Source organism: Chanodichthys erythropterus, chromosome 4, assembly GCF_024489055.1.
Source record: "Chanodichthys erythropterus isolate Z2021 chromosome 4, ASM2448905v1, whole genome shotgun sequence".
Classification (NCBI taxonomy): domain Eukaryota; kingdom Metazoa; phylum Chordata; class Actinopteri; order Cypriniformes; family Xenocyprididae; genus Chanodichthys; species Chanodichthys erythropterus.
In genome coordinates, this window is record NC_090224.1 from 16,500,001 (window position 1) to 16,513,200 (window position 13,200).

A 13,200-nucleotide genomic window follows, 5' to 3' on the forward strand; every position below is an offset into this window, starting at 1 on the left:
TGTTTTTAGTACATTAATGGATCGAGAGAGAGGAAACGTCATTGCTGGCTATGGAGGCCTCACTGATCCATTGGATTTCAACAAAAATATCTTAATTTGTGTTCCGAACATTAACGACGATCTTACGGTGTGGAACGACATGAGGGTGAGTAATTAATGACAGAATTTTCATTTTTGGGTGAACTAACTCTTTAATTTTGTTTGAATATTTGTTGTTCATTAATAAAAAACTACCGAGTACTCGAATCTGTGATCAAATCTTTTAACTGAATGACTCTTATTCACATCCACGCACCGACTGTATTTTTCGTTCACTCGTCTTCCCTGCCTTAGAATACAGAATATAGAAATAATATAATATAAGTTATATACATCACTATAATAAATATCACTTAGGTGCAAAGTGTGAAAGAATTTCGCTGGCTGAAGTGACTGAACGAATGCGCCGTGAATGAGTCGATGCTTTGAGTTCGAACAAGTCTCGGAGCGGGAACGGGTCACTTGATTGTGAATCGTGAGGCGAATAAAGGAATCAATTTGGCCAACTCATTCTTACATCACCTGACAGATTAAACTAGAGGCATGCGTGTCATTTTCGTTCACAACATGAATAGTTAAAATTAAGGACATTATTAAAATTCTTAAATTGTTTAGGCCATCATAACAAGTTCTTGTAGGCCATGACTATTATAGGTCGGCCGGAACTGAGAACATTTCCTAGAACACTAGATATACCTGTACATCAGAATAAGAATGGCATCTACGCTAATATCGGTATCTCTGCTTATCCTGAGGTTTGCCGGGTGCTGGATCCAGGCCGTATCCAGATCAGATGGAGAACCTGTGTCTGGACCTGACTACAATGTAGCCCAGGAGACAATGGGCCTACAGATCCAGTTCTGGCTGCATCTATAATTCAGATTTTTAATTCTGTATCCGCTTACATATATTTATATATAATCTATTTTTAATCTCTATAATAAAAATGTATAATTCAGATTTTGATCTCCATATCCATTTACATATATTATATATATCTTCCAAGGGGTTTTTTCCCTCCCAGGACTTTTTTCCCCAGTGCTAGCATGCTGGGTTTTTCTCCTAGGGGGTTTTTTCCACCCCTGGGAGTCAGCCGACATTGGCTTAATGTAGCACCATCTTGTATATGTTACATATTACCACGCTTGTTTGTACAGCTTATTTTTAACCATTTCCCTTTTTTCTGTGCTTCTAATATGTAAAGCTGCTTTGAAACAATTAAGTTACCAATTGTAAAAGCGCTATATAAATAAATTTGACTTGACTATTATCAAGTTACAGAGAAAACATGGCTTAGCTAGTACATCCGAACTGCATTCAATTCTACACACATTCTATAGTTAGAAGAACCTACTTTTTTTCTTCAAAATATTCAAACCACTGTTGACTAGGAGGTCGGATGCATGATTCAATTATCACTTATAATATAACATACTGTTCGGCACCTACTGGTATGTACCATAAATAAAGGGTGAATTAAAGGGTTAGTTCACCCAAAAATGAAAATTCTGTCATTTATTACTTACCCTCATGTCATTCCACACCTGTAAGATCCACACCCGTGAGGCCTCCATAGGGAGCAATGACACTTCCTCTCTCAAGATCCATAAATGTACTAAAAACATATTTAAATCGGTTCATGTGAGCACAGTGGTTCAATATTAATATTATAAAGCGACGAGAATATTTTTGGTGCGCCAAAAAAAAACAAAAAACAAACGACTTATTTGATGGCCGATTTCAAACATTTCAAAACACTGCTTCAGGAAGATTCGGAGCACAAATTAATCAGTGTATCGAATCATGATTCAGATCGCGTGTCAAACTGCCAACGGCTGAAATCACGTGACTTTGGCGCTCCGAACAGCAGATTCGATTCACTGATTCATCTGTGCTCCGAATCTTCCTGAAGCATTGTTTTGAAATCGGCTATCAAATAAGTCATTATTTTGTTTTGTTTTTTGGCGCACCAAAAATATTCTCGTCGCTTTATAATATTAATATTGAACCACTGTAGTCACATGAACCGATTTATATATGTTTTTAGTACCTTTATGGATCTTGAGAGAGGAAATGTCATTGCTCCCTATGGAGGCCTCACTGAGCCATCGGATTTCAACTAAAATATCTTAATTTGTGTTCCGAAGATTAACGAAGGTCTTATGGGTGTGGAACGGCATGAGGGTAAATAATAAATTACATTATTTTCATTTTGGGTGAACTAACCCTTTAATCAATTCAAAAGAGTCGATGAATCAAAACTACCTGTACCTGGAAGTGTGTGGTCCACAGAGAGTTGCACGAACAAACTCGGAACAATAAACTGCACGTGCTGCCGAGCCTCAGCAGCGACACGGGGTCCAAGTTCCTCAATATAACCAAGAGGACTTCATCACTTAAATGCAATAAGCCTATTGTGTTGTCGCTGCTTCCCGATGTGATGTCTGATGTATTCAGACGGAGCTCTTCATCTGTGGCGGCAGTCAGGCAGGAGAATTGCTCCAGCAACTCACACTCCCAGGTCGTGCTAAGGTCTGCCATACCTGTGCCGGTGTCACCGCCCCGCTGGCAGCCACCCCTCAGGTGTTAAAGGTTAGGAAGAAACCACCTGAGAGAGGTCATGGGGTGGTGGTTAATCTCTAAAAAGTCACTCATGAATATTAATAGCTCATATAAATATAAATTAGGTCACACCAACGTTACTTTGTAACTTACACGCGTAATCTAATTAGCAGTCATATAGCAAGCGTTTAATTCGCGAAGCCAATCGGGTAGGCTTCCTTGAAAAGTTACGTAATAAGTATTCATAAGATAAATGCTTAATTTCCCAACAGCAATGACAAAAAACGCATTTCCTATTTGCAGTGTTTTTGTAATGCTAATATACTACGGTGCTGTGTTAGATGGGAATTTTTGTGCATTTTACTTTGTTTTTGTCCTGCAACTGAAGCTCTCATTGGGGTTAAAGTATTATTGTATGTCTATATAGGCTATCTGAGTTATTTATGCTTTTCTTAGCTTTGTATATTTAGTGTAGATTATTTGGTTGGTGATCTGAGAGTAGAAAGTTTTATTGTACATAATGAAAATAGTGACTTGTTGAAAAGGTTGCTCTGAAGTTTCTGTAAGAGCTCGTCTTCTACAACCAGCATTTGTAAACAATAGGTTAATATTTCATCACATATTCAGGGTCTTCACAAATATTTAATTTAAAGGAGAAATTGTAGTTTGCACCATTATGTTATCTGATATGCATTAAGTAAAAGTTTGATTATGATGTGACAATGTTTTGCAATGTAAAAAGCATTTTTTCCCCAGTCTTGGCACATTCATGTTTTTTGAGTTTAAGACAAATATACTTTATTTTAAGCAAGTCAGACACATTAAGAATTTCCAATATTTAAATGACAAAAACGAAAAGAAAAAAAAAATGTAGATATCAGTTCAGAATAACTTTACACATATATTGTACTGGATTTTATCCAAATAAGATGATAATTAAAGACTGAACTGCTTATAAAACAAAATCAAGTGCAGTAAAATAGTTTACAAGTTTACAATCAATTGCTATTACACAGACTTTTATATTTAATACAAATGTATGTACCCTTTCTTGGCAGAATTAAAACAAAATAAACAATATGACAAATATAAAACAAATTAATATGGTATAACAGTTAAAGAAAGGTGGAAAATCACTTTTTTTTTTTTTTTTACCTTTTTGTAGATGGAAATATTTATAATTTTGAGCAGATAATACAATATGCAATCATGACATGATGTCCAATACTGATGACACTGTTTTCAGAAGTCATGATCTCTCATTGGCTAATGGAACCCACAATAATAATATTACATGGCAAGGCACTGGCTCAAATCAGCATTTTAAAACTCAGAATGCAGTTTTCCAGAGACGTCATTAGATTTAAAACATAAAATATTCATAAAACTGTATGAGACAAACCTTGTCAAACGTTCAGATACAACGAACCCTTTGTGCTCGTATAAGAAAATAAAACATTCACAAGTGAGCATTTGGACAAAACAGTCAGCACGAATCCTTCTAAACACTTAATTTGCCGCGGGGAAAGAGGCAATGAGGTGAAATCATCTCTATACATGATGGATCTGATTACTCAGATATACAGAAGTCACTGCTACCTATTGACAGTTCATGATCACAGTGTACTCATTTGCTACGTGGTTGATTACATCATTCAGTGATCGTTATCATTCACTTTTCTACAGACTGCTGGGCCGGGCAGTGGATGATTGGTTTTGGATTGACCACGCCCCCTTCAGGCTACTCGTATGCGAGGCTCCTCCTCTATTTCCTGACCCAGGCTCGTATAGGTCACTGAAGGCTCCAGGGGCCCCACAGTGGGCGTGTCTGTGACAGCATTTCCTGTGTTGCGGAACTGTTTATAAACGCGAGGATCCTGTGCCACGTAGGTGGAGGAAGAGGAGTAGAGGACCAGTCCCAGGAGGATGATGAAGAAAGAGAGCAGGTAAAGCCCTGAAAACTGTAGACAGACAAACAACATAATCAACTTCAGATATCGAATCTAAAGAGTGACTTAAAAAGTCTACATCATGATCATTCTAATTTGAACACTGATTTAAAACTTTAAATCATAATTTACTACTTTTGAATAGAACAATGACTTCAAACTAAATCATGATTTATTATGTCTAACTAGAACACTTATTTAAAACTTTGAATCATAATTTACTACTTCTTAAAAGAACACTAATTTAAAACTACATTATGATTTATTGATTTTAAATAGAGCACATTTAAAACTTTAAATCATAATTTATTACTTTTAAACAGAACAGTGACTTCGTAAATCATGATTTATTCATTCTAAACAGAACACTGACTTAAAACTTGAAATCATAATTTATTAAATCAGATCAAATCTGTTATATGAAACATGAAAGCAGACTTTTGAAGAACATACATCTGGACTGTTTTTGTGGATTTGTGAGAAACTTGATAGTCACATCACAAGTGTCTGTATGAAAAAGAATTATGGAAAAGATTCTTCCAAAAATGCTCCTTTTGTGTCTCACCAACAAAATTACAACACAGTAAATAATGACAGAACTTTAATCCTTGTGTGAACTTTCCCTTGATGCTCTTCTCCACAAGGTCTAGTGATAGCCACTGCAGACATAGTTTTAAAAAAAGGTCACATTAGGGTCATATATTCTTTACTAAACTTGAGGGAATCAGACATGGAGGCCCAAGAGGAGAGTTCCACTGAGAATGAATTAATGAGCAAAAACAGCAGTTGGATTAAAGAGATGGAGAAATCTCAGTGTGAGTCTACTACTGTTCAAGGTAAAAAGTTTGGTAGGATGGCATTAATAAATTAACCATGGTTCAAAATCCATGTTGTGAGACATGCATTACATGTGACTGAATGTCATGGGAATGCCTGTCTTAAAGGGATAGTTCACACAAAAATGAAAATTCTCTCATTATTTACAAATCCTCAAGTTGTTTAAAAAAATATATGAATTTCTTTCTTCTGCTGAACACAAAAGAAGATATTTTTAACAATATGGTTAACCAAACAGTTGATGGACACCACTGACTTCCTTTGTATGGAGATAAAATACTATGAAAGTCAATAGCCGTGTTTCCACTGTCACTTCCAGGGCTTGATCGTGCCTCATGGGGGCTTCCTCGGGGCCAACAGGCAGGGTTTTTTGGCCACCGAATACCTTGGTCCAAAGTGGGCCAGCTTGGGCTTGAGGGAGTGCTTATGAACAAAGGCGGAGTTTATCTGAGTCTGGAGACGGCAATGATGCAAATTATTTCATATAGGTTACCAGCTAACATCAGCATTAAAGACTTTTAAAATCATTTTAGCTCCAAATTCACTTTCAGACAACAGCAAGTTTTTGAAATAACTTCTGTTTGTGATCCGATGTGGATTCTGATCACCATATAAGGAAGAAATAACTATATGCAATGCAGAAGACTATACGCGCTATCACAACAGGGTAAATACGACCGCTTGAAGAAATCAGACAAATCATATACATAGGCTATCACAATCGTGTATTTATTTTATCTGTCGGTACGTCTTGTCTCTTACTGGACTGTCTGATATCCATTTAACTGCACATATGTCATAAATAAAGCAACTCGGGAGCTTTTTAGGGAGCTTCCTCTGTTTCTCTGACTGAAAATATAATTGTTATTGGGACTGTCACTGGAGAGAGTGCTTAAGCTCCTCAGTTCATATTTTTGGTGGAAAATTTGTAAAAATCATCATTCTTTCTAAATGTGATGTAAACATACTGTTCTGTGACTACAAATAAAAAGAAACAGACGCGACTGAATAAGTATGTGTGTCCTCTTTCTTTTGTGAAATATGGTAAATACCATTTTATTTCTGAGACTAATGTTTAATCTTGACACAAATTCATTCATTATGATCAATTTATCACTTATTATTGTAAAACTTACATCTTTAAGTAAACAACAAAAATACCAACAAAAAACGGACACTTTTATTATGTTCGCTTTACGATCTCGCTAGTTTCCAGTGATTTCTTTCTGATTCGTTTTCTGATAAAACCTCCATTTTTTGGTGAAATGATGGGTATGTGTGACGTTGTTCCAGAGAGGCGTGTTACGGGCGGGTTTTAGTGAAGTGCTGCGGAGCTTCTGGCCCAACGGTGGAAACACAGCATGGTTTTGGACTATTAGCTTAGCCTGGCCCACTGAAAGCCCTTGCTTGCACCATAGACAGTAAAAGAAATGGACACAGCGACCCCATTGGAACTCAATTGAGTCAAGTGAAGCCCATTTTTAGCGATTTTTAGCACTTCCGTTTCTGACGCGCAGACTCACACTAAGCTTGATGACGTCCGCAACCTGTCTGACAGATGTAAATCTTCTAGTAGCTGTGCGTGCAAACTGCCATCGTTAATCTTGCAGAGACGGCGAGCTTGAGCGGGGAGTTCTTTGGCGTGAGTGAGCAGGAGTAAGTATTCGGATTAATTATTTTGTATAGTATTTTAAAATGTAACGCCAGTACGCCATATTAAGATAATCTCCCCGATTGTCTGCGAGCTTCCCCTCCTGTCTGTACGGTAATTTCTCTACTGTGCGACAGAGAGTCGAGTGGTTATGACGCAATCATTAGCTTATTTTTACAAAAACTGTTTCTACGGGGCCATAATGTAACATAGAAGGTAATGGAGCCCTTTATACATTGTCGTGTATCTTTGGAAATAAATAATGGACAAATGGAGTCTTTAAACGCCTCAGATGTAAAGTTATTCACTGTCAAAGTGACGCCAAAATGAATGGGAGTCAATGGGGATGGTAACGCGTAAAAAGTGTAGTTCTGCTACAAGATGGCGGCACGCGGCCGACTTCAACTTCCGGTCGACTTCCCTGGGCACTGGCTTGCACTGGCCTATCAGTGGAAAAGCAGCTAATGGGGTCCATCAACTATTTGGTTGCCAACATTCTTCAAAATATCTTATTTTGTGTTCAACAGAAGAAAGAAATTCATACAGGTTTGGAACAATTTGAGGGTTAGTAAATGATGAGAGAATTACATTTTTGGGTGAACTGTCCCTTTAAAGGATCTCGGTAGAAGAAAACTTAAATTTCCCAGATTGTTCTAATTTATCCCAAAGTCTTCTGCATGAAGCCAAATAACATAGCAGGTTTAGATGGAAGATCACTTAACACTCATGAAAGGGAACCAAATCTTAAATTCTGAATTTTGCCCAATCATGTGTTTTTTTTTTTTTTTTTTATTAATTTTTTTTTTTTTTAGAAAGCTTCTAGACTGCTCAATTTTATTTGCTTAGTTTTTTAAAGACCAAACCAATAACTTAAGCAGCAATGGTATTTCCAAATAACCAGGTGTCTAAATTATACCCTAGAATGGAACGTAAAATAAAATCGCACTATTGACAATAAATGCCATTTTTGAGCACTGCATTAAAGACTATATTTTGCTCTGTATTATGGTCAAGCAGGGACTCAAAACCCTTGTCAGTGCTTTGAAAATAGCAACAACAATCACGACTTTGAAAACTGAAATGCCAAAGCTTCACTCAATTTGCTGTCACTCAATCTCCAAATCGCATCAATAGTTTATCATCCGTAGGGTCTGAAGTATGGACGAGAATCACAACAACCAGTTTTGGCAATGCTATGAACAATTGCTCTCAGCTCGATCGTGGTCCATCTCTCCATCATGCCTGTGATTAACAAAGTGCTTCCAATTACACATGGCCTTCAGCTCTGGCCCATATAAGAGCAGGATTCAGCTGTTAGTATGACTACTTATCACTGGGGAAAAAATAGAAAATAAATAAATATCAAAGAAATCTGATGCATTATGATTTTTGAGATTTCTCAATAGCTTTACTTGCTCAGCCAATAAAATGAAGGGCAACTACAGATTTATTAAATAGAGTCACATAAAATGTGCACGTGCCATCACTTTTATGTGTCTCTTAATACCAGTGTTCGGGATAACGCATTACAAGTAACGTAATCAGATTACATTTTTCAAGTAACCAATAAAGTAGAGCATTACTTTTAAATTTACAACAAAATATCAGTTACTTTTTCAAATAAGTAACACAAGTCAATGCGACGGCGGTATTTTTTGATAGTTTCAGCCCGATGCAGTTATCATTTTCACGTCCAGCGCCCTGGTTTTTAAATAGCAAATGCACTCACGCCCATCTGTTCGCCCATGGGCATGCTGGTCTGAAAACAAGGTGTGTTCAGGTGCATTGTTGGTGTGTTGCTATTTTGAGGCAATTGAAAACGACGGTGCCATTGACCAACAAAAACCTGGTCTAAAGTCAATGGCGCAGTATTTTTTTTTTTTTTTGTTTTATTAAAGGGTGTGTTAGTAATATGCACCTATAGGCGAGTGCACAGCGTACTCACACAGGGACGCACAGCAGCACACAAACATGCCAAATATTAAAAATTAATCAGAATTACCTATTTGCAGTAATCACAAATGAAATTGGCTAATTATTTGACCAATCGTGGCAATACACACATGTATTTAAACTGACTCGTCAGGTTGAGGGTGTCTATATTCCGCCATGTAAATATGACACTCTGATTGGTTTGTTGCATGCTACGTCCAAAACACACCCATGACTCATTAAGAGACAAGGTACAACCCTTTTGGACCATGGGTCTGGCACGTCAACCTTTTTTCGTCGTAAAACTAGCAAAAGTGGATTCAGACTAAGTGCACCTGCACCATGCGCTTCAGACCATGTGCTTAGATCATTAAAATAGGGCTCTTAGTGTGAAAGGGCCTTTACATTTTCCAAAAATAGAACTTTTTAGTTGTTATAAAAACAAACAGCCCAGCCCAGATGAGAAAAAGTAATTTAACGCATTACTTTCCATAAAAAGTAACTAAGTAACACAATTAGTTACTTTTTTATGGAGTAACATAATATTGTAATGCATTACTAATAAAAGTAACTGTCCCAGCAGTGAACTCTGTATCTTTGCAAGATGTGAAGCAACGATCGTAATGTCCATTTGTCTTATTGACTCGCATATCGCACATAAACCTCAATAACGGCAAATGTAAAAGATGAGCTTTTAACATCAGACAACACATAACTAACTACAACAGGATAAATGAAGTCAACAAACATCTATAGCAGTAATTGCATATATTAATACTCATTTTTAATGCACCCTGGAAGCTCACAGACCATTAACAAATCAAAAACATTGTTCAATATGACAGTGTTTGATCAGAAAACATCATTAGTTTGGGGTAATATTGTTGGCGAAAACGGCTTTTACATAAATTCAAAGAGTCAAAATATCTTTGAGTCAATAAGCCTCATATGCAATTGCTTTTTAGTGTTACTATCTGATCACATCTAAAAGCTCTAATAAGAGAACCACCGTGAGACCATCAGTGTCTGCCAGACTGAGCTGAGGCGACTCTTGTGTAAAAACTTACACACTGCATGCACACACACACTCATAAATATTTGCTAGAATACTCCAAAGCCCTGCAGTGATAGACATTAGGCTTCTGAAGTCTAGAAAACTCCACAGAGAATTTTAAATAAACTTTGACACTTTCTCACAGTTTGCAGCTCTCTGCTGCCTTTCCCCCCTCGAGCATCACAGCAGAATAAATATTTCCAATGAATCAATAAAAGTAAGTGACACTATGTCCTGGTGTGGCTTTTGTGCATCTCCAGAGCTGCTTTTCATAAAATCAAGTCTGTATAAATCTGACTGCATTTGGATGAGTATACACAGGAAAAATGGATAAACTCAAGACGAGAGGTTTAGACTGATGACATCGAAGTAGCGGTATTTAAAAGAACTCCCTCAGATGGTCTCTAGAACCAATACGATGATCTGAATAACCTGTGACATAACTTCAAGAACTCTTTAATCTCTAAAACATCATATAGACAACTCAAGAACTGAATACAGCAAAATGGTTCTTGATAAGGACAAAATTCTTCACTAAAGAACCTTTATTTTCAGAGGTTTGAGAAAGTCGCAATTGTGAAAAAGTGACAATTGTGGGAAATAGTCACAATTTTAAGAATTACAAAGTTGCAATTGTGAGATTTAATCACAATTATGAGTAATACATTTGCAGTTGGAAGAAATAATAACAATATTGTGGAATGTTGCGAGAGATGTTGAGATATACACTCATATTATGAGATATAAAGTCACACTTTTGATCAATAAAATCATAATTGTGAGCTATAAAGTTACCATTGTAAAGAATTTGTTTCACACTAAGGAGAAAACAAGCTTTTCCCGAGTGAAAATAGCAGAGAAATTGAGGCAGAGGATTTTTAAAAAGTTAACACACCTGAGAGTTCAGTGCAGACCACAGGATAGAAATTAGGCAGATGGTTCTGGCAAACGTATGGAAGATCAAGCACAGCCTGAGTGATTTTCCAGTACTGGAAGGGTATTAGAGCCAGCAAGAGTAATATCTGCTGGAAAGGAATATATTCTACTTACATTGCCGGTGTGTCAGGTTCCTCATTTAAATATATCAAGTGGTACTACATGGCAGCATAACTATGATAAAGCACCTGCTATTTTAAGCCAGACACATGGTGCCCCCTTTTTTCCCCAAATGTTAGGGGAAAAGAGTTTTCAATAAGGGTACAGTGATGTAATTACAACCTGTTATAAAAGATGCTCACACTCGCAATAAATCATACTGCAATATGCAAGGAGTTCTGAGTGTCATATTTCAAAATGAAAGTTATGAACCAAAGATGGATTTTACTGTCTTATAGACAAACAGCCATGTGTTAAAGGGTTTGCAAACAATAAAACTTGTCTTTTTTATTCTTACACAAATATGGCTTCATAGGTCATTTGCATAGCTAATTTGAGAAAGTGCTAACTTGGATATAGTTAATTTTTCTTCATATTTAATTGCTTTTGTTTTTTTGAATATGTTTCTATGGAAGCTTGTTTCCACCATGCAATAAAAAAAAATAAAATAAAAAAAAGTAATTTTTATCTCACAATTCTGATGTTTTTCTCACAATTGCGAGTTTTTAATCTCACAATTCAGACTTTATAACTCACAATTGTGAGTTTATATCTTACAATTCTGAGAAAGTCATCAGAATTGCAAGTTAATATATCGCAATTCTGACTCTGTTTCACATAATTCTGAGTTTATAACTCACAATTGTGACTTTATTTAGCATAATTCGGAGTTTATAACTCGCAATTCTGACTTTATTTCTCATAACAATTCTGAATTTCTCATAATTCCTAATTTATGACTCACAATTATGACTTTATTTCTCATAATTCCAAGTTTATTACTCGCAATTCTGACTTTATTTCTCATAATTCTGAGTTTATGACTCGCAATTCACAAAAAACATCTATATTGCAAGTTTATATCTCGCAATTCTGACTTTATTTCTCATAATTCTGAGTTTATAACTCACAATTGTGACTTTATTTAGCATAATTCAGTAGCCTGGGTGCCAGCCCGAACCCCGCCCACAACATTTTTTGGACGGGAAGTTCGGTCTGGACTCGATCCATTGTGGAGTAATTATGCTCGGCTCCCAGAAGGCCGAGCCAATCAAATTGCCAGGGCGGGCTTTAATCGATGATGGACAGGCTATCTGCGGTTACGTAACCACCCACGTCATCAAAGAGCGCTTGGGTTGAATTGGTTTTCACCAACGATGACTGAAGCTGGAGAAGTAAGATGTTTAGATTCCGCTATCACGTCTGTAATAAAAGAAATCGACAGTGCATTAATTTTAAAAGACGAACAAAGAACCGCAATCAAGGCATTTGTCGATGGGAAAGATGTGTTTGCCGTCCTTCCAACGGGATTCGGCAAAAGTTTAAGTACAAGTTCAACATACGTCACTTACTGCGTTGCTCTGATTGGTTGTAGGTCTATCCAATTGAGTGCAGAGTTTTTTGTTTTTTTTACTGGTTCGGTTAAGACACGCCCCATAATTCAAGTGCAATGGAGCAGTATCAGACTCACATTCTGCCTAGAATATGAGTATGACGAAGTCAGTCTAATAATTCAGAGTTTATAACTCGCAATTCTGACTTTATTTCTCATAACAATTCTGAATTTCTCATAATTCTAAAATTATGACTCACAATTATGACTTTATTTCTCATAATTCCAAGTTTATTACTCACAATTCTGACTTTATTTCTCATAATTCTGAGTTTATGACTGGCAATACTGACTTTATTTCTCGTAAAAATTCTGATTTTATTTCTCATAAATTCCAAGTTTATGACTCGCAATTCACAAAAAACATCTGAATTGCAAGTTTATATCTCGCAATTCTGACTTTATTTCTCATAATTACAAGTTTATGACTCATAATTATGACTTTATTTTGCATAATTCAGTAGCCTGGGTGCCAGCCCGAACCCCGCCCACAACATTTTTTGGACGGGAAGTTCGGTCTGGACTCGATCCATTGTGGAGTAATTATGCTCGGCTCCCAGAAGGCCGAGCCAATCAAATTGCCAGGGCGGGCTTTAATCGATGATGGACAGGCTATCTGCGGTTACGTAACCACCCACGTCATCAAAGAGCACTGGGTTGAATTGGTTTTCACCAACGATGACTGAAG

General features: G+C 36.7%; 2 protein-coding genes across 2 annotated transcripts in view; both read right to left on the bottom strand.

Moving 5' to 3' along the window:
- Window positions 1–3,191, bottom strand: part of si:dkeyp-114g9.1 (uncharacterized protein LOC555399 homolog) — a 14,227-nt gene extending 11,036 nt beyond the window's left edge. The window contains exons 1-2 of the mRNA XM_067383641.1: window positions 3,136–3,191; window positions 2,311–2,617 (exon numbers count right to left, since the gene is read on the bottom strand). Coding sequence (XP_067239742.1) covers window positions 2,311–2,617; window positions 3,136–3,191 — 363 coding nt within the window. The remainder of the gene's footprint in view (window positions 1–2,310; window positions 2,618–3,135) is intronic.
- Window positions 3,192–4,326: 1,135 nt separating this feature from the next.
- slc35f1 (solute carrier family 35 member F1) overlaps window positions 4,327–13,200 on the bottom strand; it is a 114,195-nt gene continuing 105,321 nt past the window's right edge. The window contains exon 8 of the mRNA XM_067383183.1: window positions 4,327–4,562. Coding sequence (XP_067239284.1) covers window positions 4,338–4,562 — 225 coding nt within the window. The 3' untranslated portion in view covers window positions 4,327–4,337. The remainder of the gene's footprint in view (window positions 4,563–13,200) is intronic.